The 19,392-nt window shown below is 49.1% G+C and overlaps 1 protein-coding gene across 2 annotated transcripts in view; it reads right to left on the bottom strand.

Annotated features, from left to right (window-relative positions):
* Positions 1-19,392, bottom strand: part of scrn2 (secernin 2) — a 63,765-nt gene that overhangs the window by 26,529 nt on the left and 17,844 nt on the right. For both annotated transcript variants that reach the window (XM_084318759.1, XM_084318760.1), the window contains exons 6-8: positions 8,207-8,372; positions 7,738-7,918; positions 7,447-7,603 (exon numbers count right to left, since the gene is read on the bottom strand). In XM_084318759.1, the coding sequence (XP_084174885.1) occupies positions 7,451-7,603; positions 7,738-7,918; positions 8,207-8,372 (500 nt within the window). In that variant the 3' untranslated portion in view covers positions 7,447-7,450. The remainder of the gene's footprint in view (positions 1-7,446; positions 7,604-7,737; positions 7,919-8,206; positions 8,373-19,392) is intronic.

Genomic DNA, 19,392 nt, shown 5'->3' with positions numbered 1-19,392 from the left:
CACTGACACATGCCTTCTCTATTTGAACGACCACATCAAACAAGAGGTGGACGCGGGCAAATACTGCGGCATGGTCATGCTGGACCTACAAAAGGCCTTCGACACTGTCAATCACTCCATTCTGATTGACAAGCTAAAAGCAATTGGTTTTGATAGTTTATCAGTGAGCTGGATGCAATCCTACCTTGAGGGGAGAGAACAGATGGTGGAGGTAAACGGCACTCTACCCCCCCCCCCCCCCCCCTCACAGTGAGCTGTGGTGTTCCACAAGGTAGCATACTAGGACCGCTACTGTTCCTAATTTATGCAAATGACATGTCATCAGCTTGTGACTGCAACTTGTTCTTGTTCGCGGACGACTCAACCCTGCTGGTCGCTGACAAGAACAAGTTATATTATCGTACTTGGCCATCGCGTCCCACTCTTAAGCCTATCGAGATATACCTCATCTCATGTACCTATTGTACTCCATCAACGAAAACAAAAATACGCCCATCACCTGCCGGGCCCCGCCCCTAGGCGTGCTCTATAAGATACTCGGCATGGTCACCAAACACTCTTCCTCTATTTTCGTTTCCATCATAAATCGGTCGCAAGGCGCCTTATGTAACTAGTTGTTATGAAAAGATTAGAGAAATTGCGTAATGTTGAATGCTTACCGGAGGTTTGCTTACCCCTGGAATCTTCGGGGCATGTTTCAGCGACACGTCGGGCCTATTCTGATGTTTCCTCGTCTGGTGGCAGCAGGACAAGGAGCAGCGTGCAAGGTTTGGCTATCGAGCCGGCTTGTACACAGGTAGGCCCTGTGTCATCAGGCATTGATGTTGGTGTTAGTAATGCGGTGGAGTGTGTTTTGGCGCCAGGGGCGAGGTGGCTTGGTGATCGTTCCACTGCAGTGGACGATTTCCTGGCTGTCCTGGAGCATGCTGCTTACACTAATGCTACTAATGCTACTGTTAATGCTAATGTTGATGCTGAAATGGGTCGTTGTTCTAATATTCCCCGCCGCGGGGCGTTGCCGCTTTTCCCTCCTCTTGCCCGGTTCATTGATGAAGGTCAGTCGGTTGCTAATGTGGGGGGTTTCGCTGAGTCTTATTTACCTTTTTTACAGGTAAAAGGGCTAACAACAGGGTGCAGGCCGGGTGTACCGTGGCTACGTAGCCAGGTAGCTTTGATCCTGTGTCCCGGCGGGGATGAACGATGTCCCACCCGGCCGATGCTTGAGAGCGAATCGAACTGCCGCAGCCGCACCATCAGACAGCAGCACAGAGAACAGCTTGCGCACATGTTCGAAGGAGGAACTCTTAAAGGGCCAGTAACCTTATCAGAAGACTAGAGTGCGACACTAGCTGGAGCACATCACGCTGAACGATTACACTGGCATAAATCAATTACCCTTTCCTGTCAACAACAACATATTAAAGGGCTATTACAGAACAAAGTAGTCTTATTAACAGGGCTTTCCTACAGTAACCCTCTCGGAGCAGCGGCGGGTGTCTATCCTTCACGCGCTCGGGGGTTTCCGTCTGGGAGGGACGGTCACGGCGCTGCAAGTGATGCGCCTGCTCGGTATGATGGCATCTGCTCACACGGTGGTTCCTCTTGGCCTCCTCTTCATGAGGAGGATACAGAGGTGGTTTTTCTCTATGGGAATAGATCCGGTGAGGGACAAATGGAAACGGTTGACGGTTCCTTTGTCGATATGGGGAGATCTCGCCCATTGGAGGAGGCTGGGTATCCTCACCATTGGGGTCCCCATGGGCAGCAGGCGCTCACACGTCACGGTCTTCACCAACGCCTCTCTCACGGGTTGGGGAGGGACGTGTCGGACCAACGCAGTGGGGGGCAGCTGGACGAAGGTCCGTGCTGGCCCGTCTACCCCGCACATCAATGTGTTGGAATTGAAGGCGGTCCTCCTAGTCCTCAAACGGTTCGCCCACCTGGTGGTAGGCGAGCACGTTATGATCAGAACGGACAGTATGACGGCAGCGGCGTATATCAACAGGCAGGGTGGAACTCGTTCCATCCGCCTGCACCGGGCGGCGGTCGAACTTTGGCTGTGGGAATCTCGCAGGCTGCGCAGTCTGAGGGCGCTCCACATCCCTGGTGCAGAGAATGTGGGTGCGGATATGATGTCTCGGGCGGTCCTCGTTACGACGAGTGGGAACTCCGCCCCGACATAGTCAGGCAGATCTGGGATCGCTTCGGGGAGGCCTCGGTAGATCTGTTTGCGAGCCGACGCTCTCACAAGTGCCCCTTGTGGTTCTCGGTCAGTCGAGCAGATCAGACCCCCTTGGGGGTGGACGCCTTCTCGATCTTTCCATGGCCGCCCGGTCTGCTGTACGCCTTTCCTCCTGTACAGCTGTTGGGTCAGCTGTTGGAGCGGATACGGAGGGAGCGCAGGACGGTGATCCTGGTCGCACCGGACCGGGGCACGGCAGTGTGGTTCCCGGTCTTGATCCAGCTACTGGTCGCTCCGCCTTGGGTTATTCCTTGGTCGGCGACGGCCCTCTCTCAGCAACACGGGTCGCTGTTCCAGTACCCGGTGTTGAGCCAACGCCTGTTAGTGTGGCTGGTGGGAGGGTAAGTCTGGAGAGGATGGACCCTTCTGTGGTTAATACCATCCGGAATGCGCATGCTCCCTCCACTGTCGCGCTTTACGCGGGCAGATGGCGTATGTTCCAAGAGTGGTTTAAGGCCGGGGGCCGGGACCCAGTCTCCTGCCCCCTGGATGCTGTCCTTGGTTATCTCCTGTCTCTCCTTGGTAGACTGTCGGCTTCGACGGTGAGGGTATATGCAGCAGCTATATCCTCCTATCATGAGGGGTTTGAGGGGGATGTCTTGTTCAGCCACCCTCTTGTGAAGTGTTTCCTGCTTGGCGCTCGACGCGTTAAGCCGGTGCAACGCTCTTTGGCTCCGAGTTGGGATCTTCAATTGGTCCTCGGTCGGTTGTCCTTGGCCCCGTTTGAGCCGCTTGAGCAAGCGCCGTTGGGACAGCTGTCTTTCAAGACCGCGTTCTTGCTGGCTGTCACCTCCGCTAAACGCGTGGGTGAGCTATGTGCTCTTTCGGTACATCCAGAGTGCCTGTCTTTTCGTTCCGATTGCGGTGCCACTCTGCGGCCTAATCCTGCTTTCGTGCCTAAAAATATCCGGAGTTCCTTCCGCTCCAGGGATATTGTGGTTCAGGCGTTTCATCCGCCTCCTCGCGCTAGTGAGTTAGATGCGGGCGTTCACCTGTCATGTCCGGTCCGTGCTTGGGCCTCAGCCGTACTCAGGACCTCAGGGTTACCGATCAGCTTTTTGTCTGTCACGGTGGTTCTCGTGCCGGTAAGGCATTATCGAAACAGCGCCTGTCCCATTGGTTGTGCGAGGGCATTGCCCTCTGCTACACATTGGCCGGGCTGGATCCCCCTGGGGGCGTCAGGGCGCACTCCACTCGTGGGGTGGCTGCCTCTGCCGCTCTGCTGGGTGGGGCCTCGGTGGAGGACATCTGTGCTGCAGCTTCATGGTCCTCCCCGGGCCCCTTTGTAAGGTTTTACCTCATGGACATGACCGGGGGTTCTGTCTCCCAGGCGGTTCTGGGGTCTGTGGCCTTTCCTGCTTCCCGTCCTTTGGTAGGGTAGCAGGAGTGTGTGGGTATGGGCCACAGTGTGTTGGGTCACACGTGGTTCCGCCTGTGCTGTGTGTTCAAGGGGTTCTAGTTCCCTCTTGCTCGCACTTGGGTGGAGTTGACTGCGCCCCCCCTTCATTAGGAAGGATGGGGTGACGGGACTCCCCAACCCCTTGATGTGGGCTTACGGGTCCTCAGGGGGTACATCTGTCGGGCCTCGCGTCCGCTCTACCCCATATCTCGATAGGCTTAAGAGCGGGACGCGATGGCCAAGTACGATAATATAACGACAGGTTATGTATATAACCTAGTTATATGAGTACTGGCTAAGCGTCCCGCTCTTAAGCGGCCCTGAGTTCCCTTGGGAAATCTTTTCCTGGAAACGGGTTTTTTCTGCGAGGAAAAGTGTTTGGTGACCATGCCGAGTATCTTATAGAGCACACCTAGGGGCGGGGCCCGGCAGGTGATGGGCATATTTTTGTTTTCGTTGATGGAGTACAATAGGTACATGAGATGAGGTATATCTCGATAGGCTTAAGAGTGGGACGTGATGGCCAAGTACGATAATATAACTTGTTCTTGTCAGCGACCAGCAGGGCTGAGTCGTCCGCGAACAAGAACAAGTTGCAGTCACAAGCTGACGACATGTCATTTGCATAAATTAGGAACAGTAGCGGTCCTAGTATGCTTCCTTGTGGAACACCATAGCTCACTGTGAGGGGGGGGGGGGGGTAGAGTGCCGTTTACCTCCACCATCTGTTCTCTCCCCTCAAGGTAGGATTGCATCCAGCTCACTGATAAACTATCAAAACCAATTGCTTTTAGCTTGTCAATCAGAATGGAGTGATTGACAGTGTCGAAGGCCTTTTGTAGGTCCAGCATGACCATGCCGCAGTATTTGCCCGCGTACACCTCTTGTTTGATGTGGTCGTTCAAATAGAGAAGGCATGTGTCAGTGGAGTGGGATGTTCTGAAGCCAGATTGGAATTCGTAGATTAGATTTGTTTCCGCTAGGTACTTTTCGACCTGTTCATAGACTATTTTCTCCATGACTTTCGAGATGGATGTAAGAATAGAAACAGGGCGGTAGTTGCCTGCGTCTAATTTGCTGCCCTTTTTGTGCAGAGGGGTCACTCTCGCAATTTTGAAGTCCTTGGGGACGTGTCCCTGTTTTATGGAGAGGTTTATTATGTGTGTGATGACTGGGGTGATTGCGGCTGCTGAGTCTCTGAGGAATTTGGAGGGGATGTTATCATGGCCAGTGGCCTTGTTAGGTTGGAGGGCGCTCAGTTTTTTTGAGTACCTCATCTGTTGTTACCATTTCCAGTTTGAAGTCGTCTTTGTGGACCCCTAGGTTTTTGTAGTATGCTATGTGTTCTACCCCATAATGCCCTGAGTGGGAGGGTAGTTTATTTACCAGTGTTGTGGCTATGTTTGTGAAGAAAATGTTTAAGTAATTGGCTACATCCAGCTTGTCTGTGATGAGCGTGTTGTCCGTCTTTATGTTTATGTTTGAGAATCTGGTTTTAAGTTTTTTACTGCAGCCTAGTTGATTATTGAGTAGTTTCCAAAGTTCACATGGTTTGTTTTTGTTTTCCTCAGTTTTGTCATTGGTGATTTTTTTTTGCTGTTTTGATCATGGTGTTTACATCATTTCTTAGTCTGTTTCTTTGAATTTTTTGTTCAACCACGTGAGCTTGGAGTTCACTGTTTGAGCTTTTGCAAAGCTTTGTCTGACTTTTATGAAGTTCAGTAGTGTGGCTGGTATATAGATAGTATATGGCCAATAGAGGGCTGGCCTATTATATATCTATTCAGATATTCAAAAATCGGTTTGCTCAGCTGATGAATGATAAGATACGCTTCACATTTACCTCATTTACTACCTTTAACATTCCTCAATCCTCAGCTCACAGGCTGCCTGAGGATTCCGGAATGTTGAGTTCAGCCTGCCTCGTCAACATTCTAAATGAGTTAAAGGTGCTGTTTCTTTTGTTAAAGGGGACATGCATTGCTATTCCTAGCACTATTTGGGCAACTTTACACAATTCCTGTGAGTCTATTGAACACATCTGTATGTTTTTTTTCTCCAAAAAAATTCATTGTTTTATATTTCTAATGAAGTACTCAAAAGCCTCATTTTCCAGCCTCAGGATTTCAGGCTGTTATTGGATGGGCTCCGCCCATAAGCGCTTTGAAAGACAGTCACCCACACAGTCTGCGAGTGGCAGACAGAGAGAGATATAGAGACATTGAGGGGGATACTAATTAATTTAGCCGCTGGGGGGCATAATCCCACGGGACAATGCATTGGTAACTTGTTTCAAATGACAATATATACCTCTGTGATTATTATTGTACGGATCTGAATAGGTACATGAGATGAGGTATATCTCGATAGGCTTAAGAGCGGGACGCTTAGCCAGTACTCATATAACTAGGTTATATACATAACCTGTCATTACAGGTTGAAAAAACCCTCAGCTCAGAACTCAGCAGAATCTGCACCTGGCTCGCTGATAAACTATCATTACACCTGGGTAAAACAGATTCCATTCTCTTCGGATCAAAACAAACTCAGCAAGACCGACGGCTTCTCAGTTACAGTGGGTGACAATATTGTCACAAGGAAAGATGTAATTACATACCTAGGTTCCATCCTAGAGGCAAATCTTTCTTGTGACAAAATGGCATCCAAGGTAATAAAAAAAGTCAACCAACGAACTAGATTCTTGTACCGGATCTCCTCTCTGGTAAACAAGAATACCCTGAAGACTCTGGCAGGAGCACTCATTCAAGGGTACTACGACTATGCTTGCACCTCATGGTACCAAAGCACCTCAAAGGCGCTAAAAACAAGATTACAAACATCACAAAACAAACTGGTCAGACTTCTACTTGACCTTACCCCTAGAACCCACCTCACCCCTGCCCACTTTGACTACCTAGGATGGCTTAGAGTAGACGACAGAGTACAGCAACTTGCAATGGGCCTGGTCTACAAGATACACTATACGACTAAGATACCCATGTACATGTCAAAATACTTCCCAAAGGTCAGTGAATACCACGACCACAACACCAGAGGAAGCTCAACAAATCATGTTAAACCCAGATTCGGCTCAAACAAGGGACTAAACACGTTTCGCAATTATGCAACATCAATGTGGAACGCCCTACCCAAAGCTGTAAAGGAATGTGAATCCCTACCAACATTCAAAACCGCTCTCAAAGAGCACCTACGGGAGGCTGCAATTCGAAACTGGCCACCGTAAATGTCCAAACCCCCCACCCCCACCCCCTCCTAATAGTCAGTCTCCTCCCCACCGCATGTATATGATCTCTCCCCACCCTATGTATATTTCTCTCCCACCCACCCACCCCCTCCTAATGCACATTCCCCCCCCAACCATCATATGTATATACTCTGTCAGGATCTATGGGTAACAGTACTGCATATTTGCATATCGTATATGTCACAAATGTAACAGTACTAAATACCTGTATGTCATGTATGTCCCTATGCCATAAATGTCATGTATGTTGTGTATGTCATAAATGTCACTATGAATTGAAAATGGGGGACCCTGATGTAAACAAGACGAAGGTCTTTCTATGGTCTGCATCCCCTTAACAATTGTGTGTATTGAGCCGTACTGTATTGTACCCATTCTGCAATCTGTTAAATAAAGTTAAAGTTCATTCATTCATTCATTTCACACAAATCATATTAACACATATCCACACACCACACACACACGCACACGCACATGCACACGCACACACACCACACACACACACACACACACACACACACAAACACACTGGTGTCCCACCTCCTCACTGGTAAAACTTGATCTCTGTGTCCACACAGTCGAAGAACAGGTCCCCCAGCTCCTCCCCGGGCAGCTCCCCGCTGAGCATGGCCAGTATGTCACTCAGACACTGGGACTCCAGGTCTCTCAGAACCTCATAGACAGGTAAGCCCTCATCCTGAGAGAGAGAAGAAAAAAGAAAGAAAAAACAAAAGAGAAGAAGAAAGAATCTTAAAACGTCAAATCAACAACACATCATGAATGTGACCCACATCAGGATTGGGACCATCCTCCCAGGTCATCAGAACCCACCGGGTTGGTCTCCATGGTGTTGAGCGCCACCTGGTGGGCCTTGTACAGATCATGCCGGCGGTCCACCTGGCTCTGGAAACGTGGTTGCTTCCTGGCGGGATCATCTGGGCCATACTGCGGGGAGACCACCCTCACCACCGGGGTGATGCACTCCGTGAAGACAAAAGGCTTGAATATAGACCTATCGGGCATGGGGGGCCAGGGAGAGATGGAGAGAGAGAGAGAGAGAGAGAGAGAGAGAGAGAGAGAGAGAGAGAGAGAGAGAGAGAGAGAGAGAGAGAGAGAGAGACATTCCCAATGACTCAAAGTTCTGTCTAAATGTAGAAGACGTGTGTAGAATGGGGAAGGATTATCGGAGTATCAATCTAAAGCACTTCCCATCCTGGTTGAACCCCCCCCCCAAGGGCGGGGCTTGAGATAGGTCAATTAGACCTATTGGTTAGTGTAGGTTCAGGTGGGAGGGCTGTACCTGGAGGGGTCTGGGGTTGCAGTGAGGAAGTGGATGCAGGGCAGGCTCGGGTCTCTGGGCAAGATGGACACCATGCTGCCGGTGGTGCGGAAACCCCCAGAGTCCATGCAGATACCGCTGGACTTGTCCCTCAGAATGGACATCATCACCTCTGCAGTCACAGAGCCTGTGGCGGGGTGGAGGAGGTGACACAAGCGTGTGTGTGTGTGTGTGTGTGTGTGTGTAGGGGGGGTGGATTATTTCACCGTTACTGCATATGGTTTTCATAATTTTCATAATAAACAAGTTATGTAATAACTAGGGATCTCAGAATTAATGCTTTAACTTTGGAGATTAATTTAAATTATTTAAAGCATTAAAATAAATGTATCTAGATTAATCTATGGAGTGAAAAATCTTCAATTTTAGCGCCGCGGATATAAGAAAGAGGTCTAGCTGAGTCAATGTTGATGGTTATGTTGAACATTTGTATTTCACAGTAGAGAAACTGTATTCAAAGAAAGCTATTAAAATATTCTTTGAATCTAAATATACTTTCTTTGTGTTGATTTTATATTAATTCCATGATTTTACTCAAGTAAATATCTGTTACAAGCTTTGGTCTTAAAGGGGAACTATTTTACTATTTCTTTCACTATTTGGGCACTTTTACACAATTCCTGTGAGTCTATGGAACACCTCTGTAATATATATATTTTTTTTATTCATTGTTTTGTATTTCTAATCAAGTCCTCAAAAACAGCATTTTTCTACCTCAAGATTTCGAGCTGTTTTGAGCCTGGGCTCCTAAACCACTGCGCCGGGCCTGCTGAGCGTCGTGTTCGCCTGAACATTAACATGCAGCAGTGACTATATGACATCACATATAGGCACATTTTCCAAACGACTCAGTTCAGTGAGGGTGAATATTGTGAGAGGAGAATTGGAAGAATGCGCCAATATGAGAATTTTGAGACATAGATCATATTAATATAAGTTCACATAGCTAGGAAACAATGCTAAACACTCAAAAAGGCCATTTATAAGATAGTTCCCCTTTAAGTAGAAAAATGCTATTTTTAATCTAGATTAATCTAGATTAATTACAGAAAATTGTGAGATTAATTTGTTAATTTTTTTTAATCTATTGACAGCACTAGTAATAACTCATGAGGTAGGTGGAAGCTGCTAAGTGTTCAAAAGTGGGTACCACTGCTTATTCTGGAGTCACCACCATGGACGGAAATGAAGATTAAAGGGGACCTAATGGTTTGCATTGTTTTTTTTACAGAATGAGGTGTTGTCCCACTCCCAACGCTGACAAAATATATGCATTGTGCCTTTTCTGCAGTTCAGCTGTGACTGAATAACCCTCCCTCTTGATATGAGCCATTCAGAATTGCAGCCACAATCGTCGTAGTCAGTGAGACCTCGTATGCACGTATAATATGTGCGTGTGAAGATATCTTGATCAAATGTGTACAAGATGCCGGATCACACGTAATTCTTCTCTTTTCTATCTAAAGTTGAACCATAATTTATGACAACATTTTTAACTGTAAGATTGCTATGCTGTATCTTGAGTCATATTTGATCTGCAACGTCTAGTCTGACAGTCTGATCTGAATTTCATTCAAAGGTACAGGCTTGTGCACAACTGCTAGATGGTGCATGAGTGGCTCGTTCGTTACAGGCACAGAAACAGCCCGTTGAGAACAGGACTGAAACAGAGAGGTATAGAGGCTGATATAATGAGAACAGGACTGAAACAGAGAGGTATAGAGGCTGATATAATGAGAACAGGACTGAAACAGAGAGGTATAGAGGCTGATATAATGAGAACAGGACTGAAACAGAGAGGTATAGAGGCTGATATAATGAGAACAGGACTGAAACAGAGAGGTATAGAGGCTGATATAATGAGAACAGGACTGAAACAGAGAGGTATAGAGGCTGATATAATGAGAACAGAACTGAAACGGAGAGGTATAGAGGCTGATATAATGAGAACAGGACTGAAACAGAGAGGTATAGAGGCTGATATAATGAGAACAGAACTGAAACAGAGAGGTATAGAGGCTGATATAATGAGAACAGGACTGAAACAGAGAGGTATAGAGGCTGATAGAATGAGAACAGGACTGAAACAGAGAGGTATAGAGGCTGATATAATGAGAACAGGACTGAAACAGAGAGGTATAGAGGCTGATATAATGAGAACAGAACTGAAACAGAGAGGTATAGAGGCTGATAGAATGAGAACAGGACTGAAACAGAGAGGTATAGAGGCTGATAGAATGAGAACAGGACTGAAACAGAGAGGTATAGAGGCTGATAGAATGAGAACAGGACTGAAACAGAGAGGTATAGAGGCTGATAGACAGGACTGAAACAGAGGGGTAACGGAACGTAGGCCAAATGCGTCCACATTTTTATAGGATTCTATCACATTTTCATAACAATAGCACCCTGCGCCGTTTTCATTGAGGTTTCTTACAAATTAACGATGCTTTATCTTGTCCTTTATATGCCGATTATCATTAGAATCTTAAATTGTACCATATGTCCCCCTTTAGACAACATAAGTAACGCTACCAGCGCACTTTTGTTAAGATAATTAGTTGGCCATTCTCGGTCGCTATACCGAGGTCGCAGTAATAGTTTAACGCTGTTCAGATCACGTCGGAGAATATAGACACGTCCCAGTGACCTGCAACCTGTGCTAACGCTCTTGGGAAATGCAGTGTTGTAGTTCTCAACATTTTCAGCCTTTAATTTTAAACCAATGCTGCCATCTACTGACAACAAAAAAGTGTTGTCTAATCGTCACCTTGAGAGCTACTTCCGTATACAGCGCCGCCCCAAACCCATTCTAGAGATTCCCACTTTTTGCTGGGAGTGGGGCGTGGCCGTATTTGGTCCCAGACAATAAGAGTGGCTGCAATTGGTCACTGTGACGCAGTGTTTCTCAACTGGTGGGTTGCGACCCAAAAGTGGGCCGCGGGGCCATTTTGAGTGGGTCGCGGATGTGTGTGTAAAAAAATAAATTTAAAAATACTGCACTACCTATCTGTGTGAAAGTGGCTTCTCAGCTCTGGTCCAGCTGAAGACAAAGCAGAGGAACAGATTGGACATTGAGCATGACCTCAGAGTTGCTTTGTCTACATCACCCCAGACTTTGAGACTCTTGTCAGGAGCAAACAACATCCCCAGTTATCCCATTCGTTCCCTGGGATGTTAAGCTAAGAAGTCTGCTAAGAAGGATATATTATTTATTATTATTGTTCTGAAGGATCAGATTAAACCGAATATATATATTTATTTATATATATATATTTAATTGTATTTGTATATCCCCTGATATCCCTTGTATGTTCCTTGTACAATATGCATTGAATATCCCTTCTAGTCTACTGAACATCCCATAATAGTCTCCATTCTACCATTGGACGAGACCTTGGTGCCAGGTCGCCATACCCCTCAGACCAGGTTCAATCGTACCGCTCAACATGTATGGACAAGTCCTAGTTCCGCGTAGGAATATGTCTACCGCACCACTAATGGTACTATTTGTTCATAGTGCGTATATATACTGCGCTATTAAAGTAGAGCTTTCTTTTAGTCCAGTTCCTTACCCTCCAACAGAGTGACAGACGCAAAAGCCTCCCCGCGAACCACGTGTGGGCAGTAAGGCCAATTCGGCCCAGTATCGGCATTGAGACATCGTGTATATTAATATTTGAATAGTCATATTTGGCACTATATCGTCGAGTTGGACGTATTCTATTAAGCTAATAATAGTCTATTCATATGTAGTGCCTCGTGCGGTAAGAGTTCTATAGTAATCAGCACCCCCATCGTTTCGGGCATCAGCTGGACGCTTATCCAGGGTGGTTGACCCCACGTGAAGCTGCACCCGAGGAGCTCCAGGCCAAAGAGCGAGTGGACCTGTATATTGGATTATTCTACCGACGACGGCTAGCCTTCCCCGGCTTGGATTATGCTTTGAGTACTTTGATTATTCTATGGATAAAGGCCAACACTGCGGTGTGTTGGAAATACCCCCCTCGGAGAGGACGACAGGTGAGAAGACGCTCTACACGACGAGGTCGCCTCACGTCTCTCCATCGTGGACCGGAGGACGCCGGCCACAGAGAGTCCAACTGCTTTCATCTGTGGATCAAGGATCGCTGGGCACCGGGTCGCACGACTGTGGGCTCTCCCAGGATACCCTCGGCCAGACGGGATACAGCCAGACTCTACCCCCCCCCCCTCCAGCTGTCCTACAAGCAGTCGGAACCTTCCCCTAGTGTATCCAGCTATATAATCATTCAAGTATCATTGCTATTGTTCCCTAAATATTCCAGGTTGTATATTTGCTTCCTGCGCAATCAGAGATTGGACATTCGATATTGATCTACCTACGAATACTCATTTGCCATAAAAGTGCATACTATTTCAAATCATAAATGTAATTAAGTGATCGTTGTACATACCTTTTGCTATGTATTATTAATAAACGCAGACTTTCGACTTGGTACATTTGTGTTGGATCCGTTTCATCAGGTGGGAGTGTTTATCATAATTATTTATACCTAGTACTGGGTGGCCAGAGTCTAAAGTACAAGAGGTAGTGGTAGTAAGTATCATATCTAACAATACAGTCAGGGAATTGTACCCCTCAGTTACAATTGGTCCTTCGAGCCGGATGGTAATCAGTGTAATATTAATATAGTGTTATTAATATTAAAATGGCCTATGATGAACACTCCACGAAACGATCCTCCTAACCAACAACGCCCGCGGCGCAAACGACAGCTCCCTCAGTACCTAGAGGCTTACGCTGTCAGTCAACAACCTAGTCTTCTACCAACAGTAAACGCGGTAAAACTAGAAAGTAAAATTATGTCTAACCCTAACGACCAGGCTACCCCGACCATAGAGGCCCCTATGGGTTCTAACGTAACTGACCCAGCTCACGGTGGGGACCAGGGGGAACCAGACATGACTTTACACCCCGCCAATACCGAAAAAGTAGTCCCCGACGAGTCCCGGGAGGAAGACAACACTACCGAGAGAGAACTCGGCACGGAAGAAGATGAGGAGAGCACCGTGGAGATAGAGCTCCAAGACTCCGCACGGAGTACCCAAAGGGACGGCTCCCCTATACAACCGTCTTCTCCCAGCGAGGCAGAGAGGACACTACAGCAGGCATTCCTCGTCAGCCTGAAAGCCTCTACTGAACGCGATAGACTCCAGGGTGAACGCGATCGATTGCAGATACAGCAACGGAGCGAAGAAGAGCACATACGCCTGGAAATAAGACGCATTCAGATGGAAGAGAATATGGCAAGAGACCGGGCCGACGCCCAGCGCGCCGCCACCGGTGCCCAGAGAGAATCGGATCTCACCAAGCGCGAAGCCGAGCGCGACAGAGCACAAGCGCAACTAATAGAACAGCTGATCAGAAGGACAACACCCCCTCCCTCCACCAGAGGCTCCAGGAACTCGTCTAGACATCACTCCAGGGCGGCATCCCCTAGCCGAGTAAGCGACCTTGAACTTGACCAACAGACGAGGTTTATACCCCCCGCAGACCCCCTTCCCCAACCGGTCCAAGCGAGACCCAGCCACCGGGAAGGAGCAGCATACACTGCGGAGAGGCTAAATCAGAGACTACAAGCCCTGGATGACCTAACGGAAGACGAAGAGGAAGAGGAGGAGAACCACGCCCGACGACAGCACAGTACTCTACCGGACCAGGAGGTCCAGTACAGCCCAGGCTATACCCCCGCGGAGCTGCGCTACAGACCCCCGACGCTATTCACGGGTGAGCACGACGCACGACCCGCACCGAGGAACAGCACCTGGACCAGCGGGCCATGGTACACAGCCGGTACCAGCCCACGCCAAGGAGCAGGAGGAGACTCGCCTAGGAGGCCTCTCCCCCAACGCTCGCCGATGTATCAACAATCCGCGTCATACATTGGCACACCTATGGTACCAGACTTCACCCAGGAGAACCGGGCCCAGTATACGGAGCTCCGCATGTGTCTGGAGACAATGTTGGTGGATGTCATTGATGAACGCCATAAATACGCGATACTACTGAAGCATTTAAAGGTACCCCGCGCGCACAACATAGCGCTCGCCTACGCCACTTCCACGACCCCATACACCGCAGCGCTGGTAGCGTTGGACCAGAGATATGGACGTATATGGGATTACGTGATCCAGGAGATCAGGCACATCGACCGCCTACCCCCAGCAACAGACAATCGAGCACTGGACGACCTGTCCATCAGAGTGCAGTCCCTAGTAGGGATGCTGGGAGCGCAGAGGGAAAAGGGTAGGCATGAACTATACGCCAACTCAAATGTAGAGAGGATCTTGGAGAAGCTACCGCCCGCCCGACAGGAGCGCTTTAGGCGGCAGAGAGACCACCGAGACCCTAATGGCCCCGAACCGAACCTCCTCGATCTAGCCGACTTCCTGGCGAGAGAAGTCAGCAGCTTACGGCTAGATACATTCGGACGGAGCACCCCTGGCTCCAGAGAAGGAACCAGGAGACTAAATGATGGAAGAAGATCGGTGACTGTCATGCACCAATCGGAGTCAGTGCCAAGCAGTAGGAGCCACAGTACCCCCTCAAGAAAGGAGAAGTGGAAGATAGTGTGCCCCTACTGTGAGAAAGAACACTGGCTGTCACAATGTGACTCATTCCCCAAGATGAATGCGGAGGAAGCGAGTCAATGGATAAAGTCCAACAGACGCTGTTTTCGCTGTGCGCGATCACACATGGCAGCCGAATGCCGCTTAAAGAAAAAGTGCAGTCGGTGCGATGGAGCCCATCTGGACATACTCCACGACAGTAACAGACGGCGGCCTCCACCCGCACCATCAAGCAGCAAAGCAAGCGTCATGTACATCGACCCCGCCAGCAGCAGCGGAGCCAGAGTGCTCTTAAAGGTAGTCCGTGTGACATTGAGCTACCAGAATAAAGTCATGGACACTTACGCCGTCCTTGATGACGGGTCAGAGAAGACCCTTCTGCTCGCGTCCGCTGCGGCCCAGCTAGGGCTGCGGGGGAGCGAAAACCAAATGACAATTCGGACAATAAGAAGAGATTTGAAAACGATAAAGGGCGAGAATGTCTCATTCTCTATCGCAGCAAGCGGCCAGCCCGAGCGACGGTACAGGATTACAGACGCTTTCACCAGCCAAGAAATAGGACTCTCGCGGTACACATACCCCGTAGCCAAGCTGATGGAGAAATATGTACATCTACGCAAGCTACCGATCCCACTCATAGACGGTGCTACCCCGACACTGTTGATAGGCTCCGACCATGCAGACCTCATTGTCCCGATAGACCGGGTTCATACCGGACCCAGAGGCTGTCCTGGTATGTCCGAGGACAAGGCAGCGAGCAGCGAGACCTGGATGGCCACAATCCCAGGAGAAGCCCAAGAGATGACACTAGGACTAGTGTGGCGCTTCAAAACAGATTCGCTCCACTATAGACACAAACCCCTGGCCACGGAGCAGGGAAGGTCGACGGCAATACCGACCACCAGACGGAGTGTGTACAGAACACTCGCCCGACAATATGACCCGTTAGGATGTATACTACCGTACACCACCAGGGCAAAGATGATTGTACGAGCATTGTGGGACAAGGACCAGGGCTGGGACGACCCCATTCCCGCACACCTTGCATCCACCTGGAGAGAGTGGGAGATGGAACTCCACTCACTCCCAGGCGTTAATATAAGCCGAAGCTACTTCCCACCCACGGTGAGGCCAGAGACATGTAAAATGGATTTACACGTCTTCAGTGACGCCTCCGAGGTCGCCTACGGATCAGTAGCCTACTTGCGGGCCCAAGAAGAGGGGGGAGAGATCTACACAGCATTCATCCTCGCCCGCTCGAGAATAGCCCCACGCAAGCAACAGTCTATCCCACGTCTAGAGCTCTGCGCAGCCCTCGCAGGAGCGCATCTAGCCACGCTCATCCAACGTGAGCTCACCATTCCGGTGCATAGAACAATCCTGTGGTCAGATTCCACGACAGTACTCGCCTGGATCAAATCGGATTCATGCAAATACAAAGTCTTCGTGGGAGTCAGAGTCACTGAGATTCAAGAGTTAACCGGAGAGTTAACCGGAGAAGCAAACTGGCGCTATGTTGATACAAAACACAACCCAGCTGACGTCATCACCCGGGGAATGTCCCTAGATGACTTAACCCGTCATAACATCTACAGTGACGGACCAGCATTCCTCAAGCTCCCGGAAGGAGATTGGCCCACGCCCACCCCGAGGGAAGCAAGTGACCAGGAGGCTGAGAATAAGAAACCCATGTTCTGTGGATTGAGCACTGTTGTCTCCGCAGACCCCAACATAGACGAACGCATTACCATAGAGAGTGCGCAGCAACGAACATTCCTGCGGCACCACCCAGAGATTAAGTCCCCCGCTGATATGTCAGCAGCTGACTACGAGGAAGCAGAACTGCTTCTACTGCAATGAGCCCAGAGAGACTCGTTCCCCGATGAACTAGACTGTCTACAGGGAGGAAAGCCCGTCCCATCAGACAGCAGATTGATTTATCTGGCCCCCGAGAGTGACACACATACCCTCATCAGAGTGGGTGGTCGCCTGCGGAGAGCCCCCAATTTACCGGATGACATTAAGTACCCGATCGTATTGAACAGCCGACACAAGGTCACAGAGCTGATTATAAAGAAATACGACGAGGATGTACACCACGCAGGAGCAGAGAGAGTCTTTGCGGAAATCAGACATTGTTACTGGATACTTCAAGGAAGAGAGGCGGTGCGACGCTTCCAGCGAACCTGTCTAGACTGCCGAAAGTGGCGCGCGCAGCCCAGCATACCACGGATGGCTGACCTACCTCCATGTCGCCTCCGACTCGGCGACAAGCCATTCCACTCAACAGGCATGGACTGTTTTGGCCCGCTGCACATAAAGAAAGGAAGAGGCACCGAGAAGCGGTGGGGTATTGTATTCAAATGCATGACCACCAGAGCGATACATATCGAGCTCCTTCCGACCATGAGCGCAGACTCATTCCTTATGGCCTTCCGAAGATTCACATCACGGAAAGGAAAACCGTCTATATTATTGTCCGATCACGGGACAAACTTCAAAGGCGGAGAAAGAGAGCTGAGGGAGAGCTTCCAAGCTATGGGCCCAGAACTTAAGACCCACCTCGCTCCAGCCCAGATTGACTTCCAATTCAACCCCCCAAACGCACCCCACTTCGGTGGAACTTGGGAACGAGAAGTACGTTCTATAAAGACAGCCCTGTACGCAGTACTTGGGGCCCAGACTGTGGCGGAAGAAGTCCTAATGACAGTCCTCACGGAGATTGAGGGAGTATTGAACTCAAAGCCCCTCGGTTACGTCTCCAGTGATGTAGCAGATGTCGACCCAGTCACCCCCAACACCCTCCTGATGGGGCGGCTAGATCCCGCGTTACCCCAGACAATGTACCGGCCTGAAGAAGCGAACGGCCGACGAATGTGGAGGTACAGCCAAGTATTAGCCGTTTTGGAGCAGTTTCCTACTGCACTACCTACCGTCTCTACAGACCCGCCAGAAGTGGGTAAAAGAGAGAGACAATTTGACGGAAGGAACAGTCGTCATGATTATTGACCAGTCACTACCCAGAGCTATGTGGCCGGCTGGCCGCGTAAGCAAAGTGATCACCGGTGCCGATGGCAAGGTCCGAGCAGCTGAAGTACTCGTCCAGGGGCGCATTTACACCCGTCCGGTGGCGAGGCTCATAGAACTGCCCCGACTCCCAGACACAATCGATGATGACCATGACCCTATGACTTTGTGAGTTGACTGACCCTTACAGCGAACCCTTGAGTGGTAGACAGTGCGGTTAATCTGTCTCTGCTTAACTAATTGGGTTGGGACCAATTAGGGGGCGGCTGTTCTGAAGGATCAGATTAAACCGAATATATATATTTATTTATATATATATATTTAATTGTATTTGTATATCCCCTGATATCCCTTGTATATTCCTTGTACAATATGCATTGAATATCCCTTCTAGTCTACTGAACATCCCATAATAGTCTCCATTCTACCATTGGACGAGACCTTGGTGCCAGGTCGCCATACCCCTCAGACCAGGTTCAATCGTACCGCTCAACATGTATGGACAAGTCCTAGTTCCGCGTAGGAATGTCTACCGCACCACTAATGGTACTATTTGTTCATAGTGCGTATATATACTGCGCTATTAAAGTAGAGCTTTCTTTTAGTCCAGTTCCTTACCCTCCAACAGAGTGACAGACGCAAAAGCCTCCCCGCGAACCACGTGTGGGCAGTAAGGCCAATTCGGCCCAGTATCGGCATTGAGACATCGTGTATATTAATATTTGAATAGTCATATTTGGCACTATATCGTCGAGTTGGACGTATTCTATTAAGCTAATAATAGTCTATTCATATGTAGTGCCTCGTGCGGTAAGAGTTCTATAGTAATCAGCACCCCCATCGTTTCGGGCATCAGCTGGACGCTTATCCAGGGTGGTTGACCCCACGTGAAGCTGCACCCGAGGAGCTCCAGGCCAAAGAGCGAGTGGACCTGTATATTGGATTATTCTACCGACGACGGCTAGCCTTCCCCGGCTTGGATTATGCTTTGAGTACTTTGATTATTCTATGGATAAAGGCCAACACTGCGGTGTGTTGGAAATACCCCCCTCGGAGAGGACGACAGGTGAGAAGACGCTCTACACGACGAGGTCGCCTCACGTCTCTCCATCGTGGACCGGAGGACGCCGGCCACAGAGAGTCCAACTGCTTTCATCTGTGGATCGAGGATCGCTGGGCACCGGGTCGCACGACTGTGGGCTCTCCCAGGATACCCTCGGCCAGACGGGATACAGCCAGACTCTACCCCCCCCCCCCTCCAGCTGTCCTACAAGCAGTCGGAACCTTCCCCTAGTGTATCCAGCTATATAATCATTCAAGTATCATTGCTATTGTTCCCTAAATATTCCAGGTTGTATATTTGCTTCCTGCGCAATCAGAGATTGGACATTCGATATTGATCTACCTACGAATACTCATTTGCCATAAAAGTGCATACTATTTCAAATCATAAATGTAATTAAGTGATCGTTGTACATACCTTTTGCTATGTATTATTAATAAACGCA

Source organism: Notolepis coatsorum (genome assembly GCF_963971535.1).
Source record: "Notolepis coatsorum genome assembly, chromosome: 7".
Taxonomy (NCBI): domain Eukaryota; kingdom Metazoa; phylum Chordata; class Actinopteri; order Aulopiformes; family Paralepididae; genus Notolepis; species Notolepis coatsorum.
Note: the sequence above shows the minus strand (reverse complement) of the source record. Positions and strands in the feature narration are given on the sequence as shown.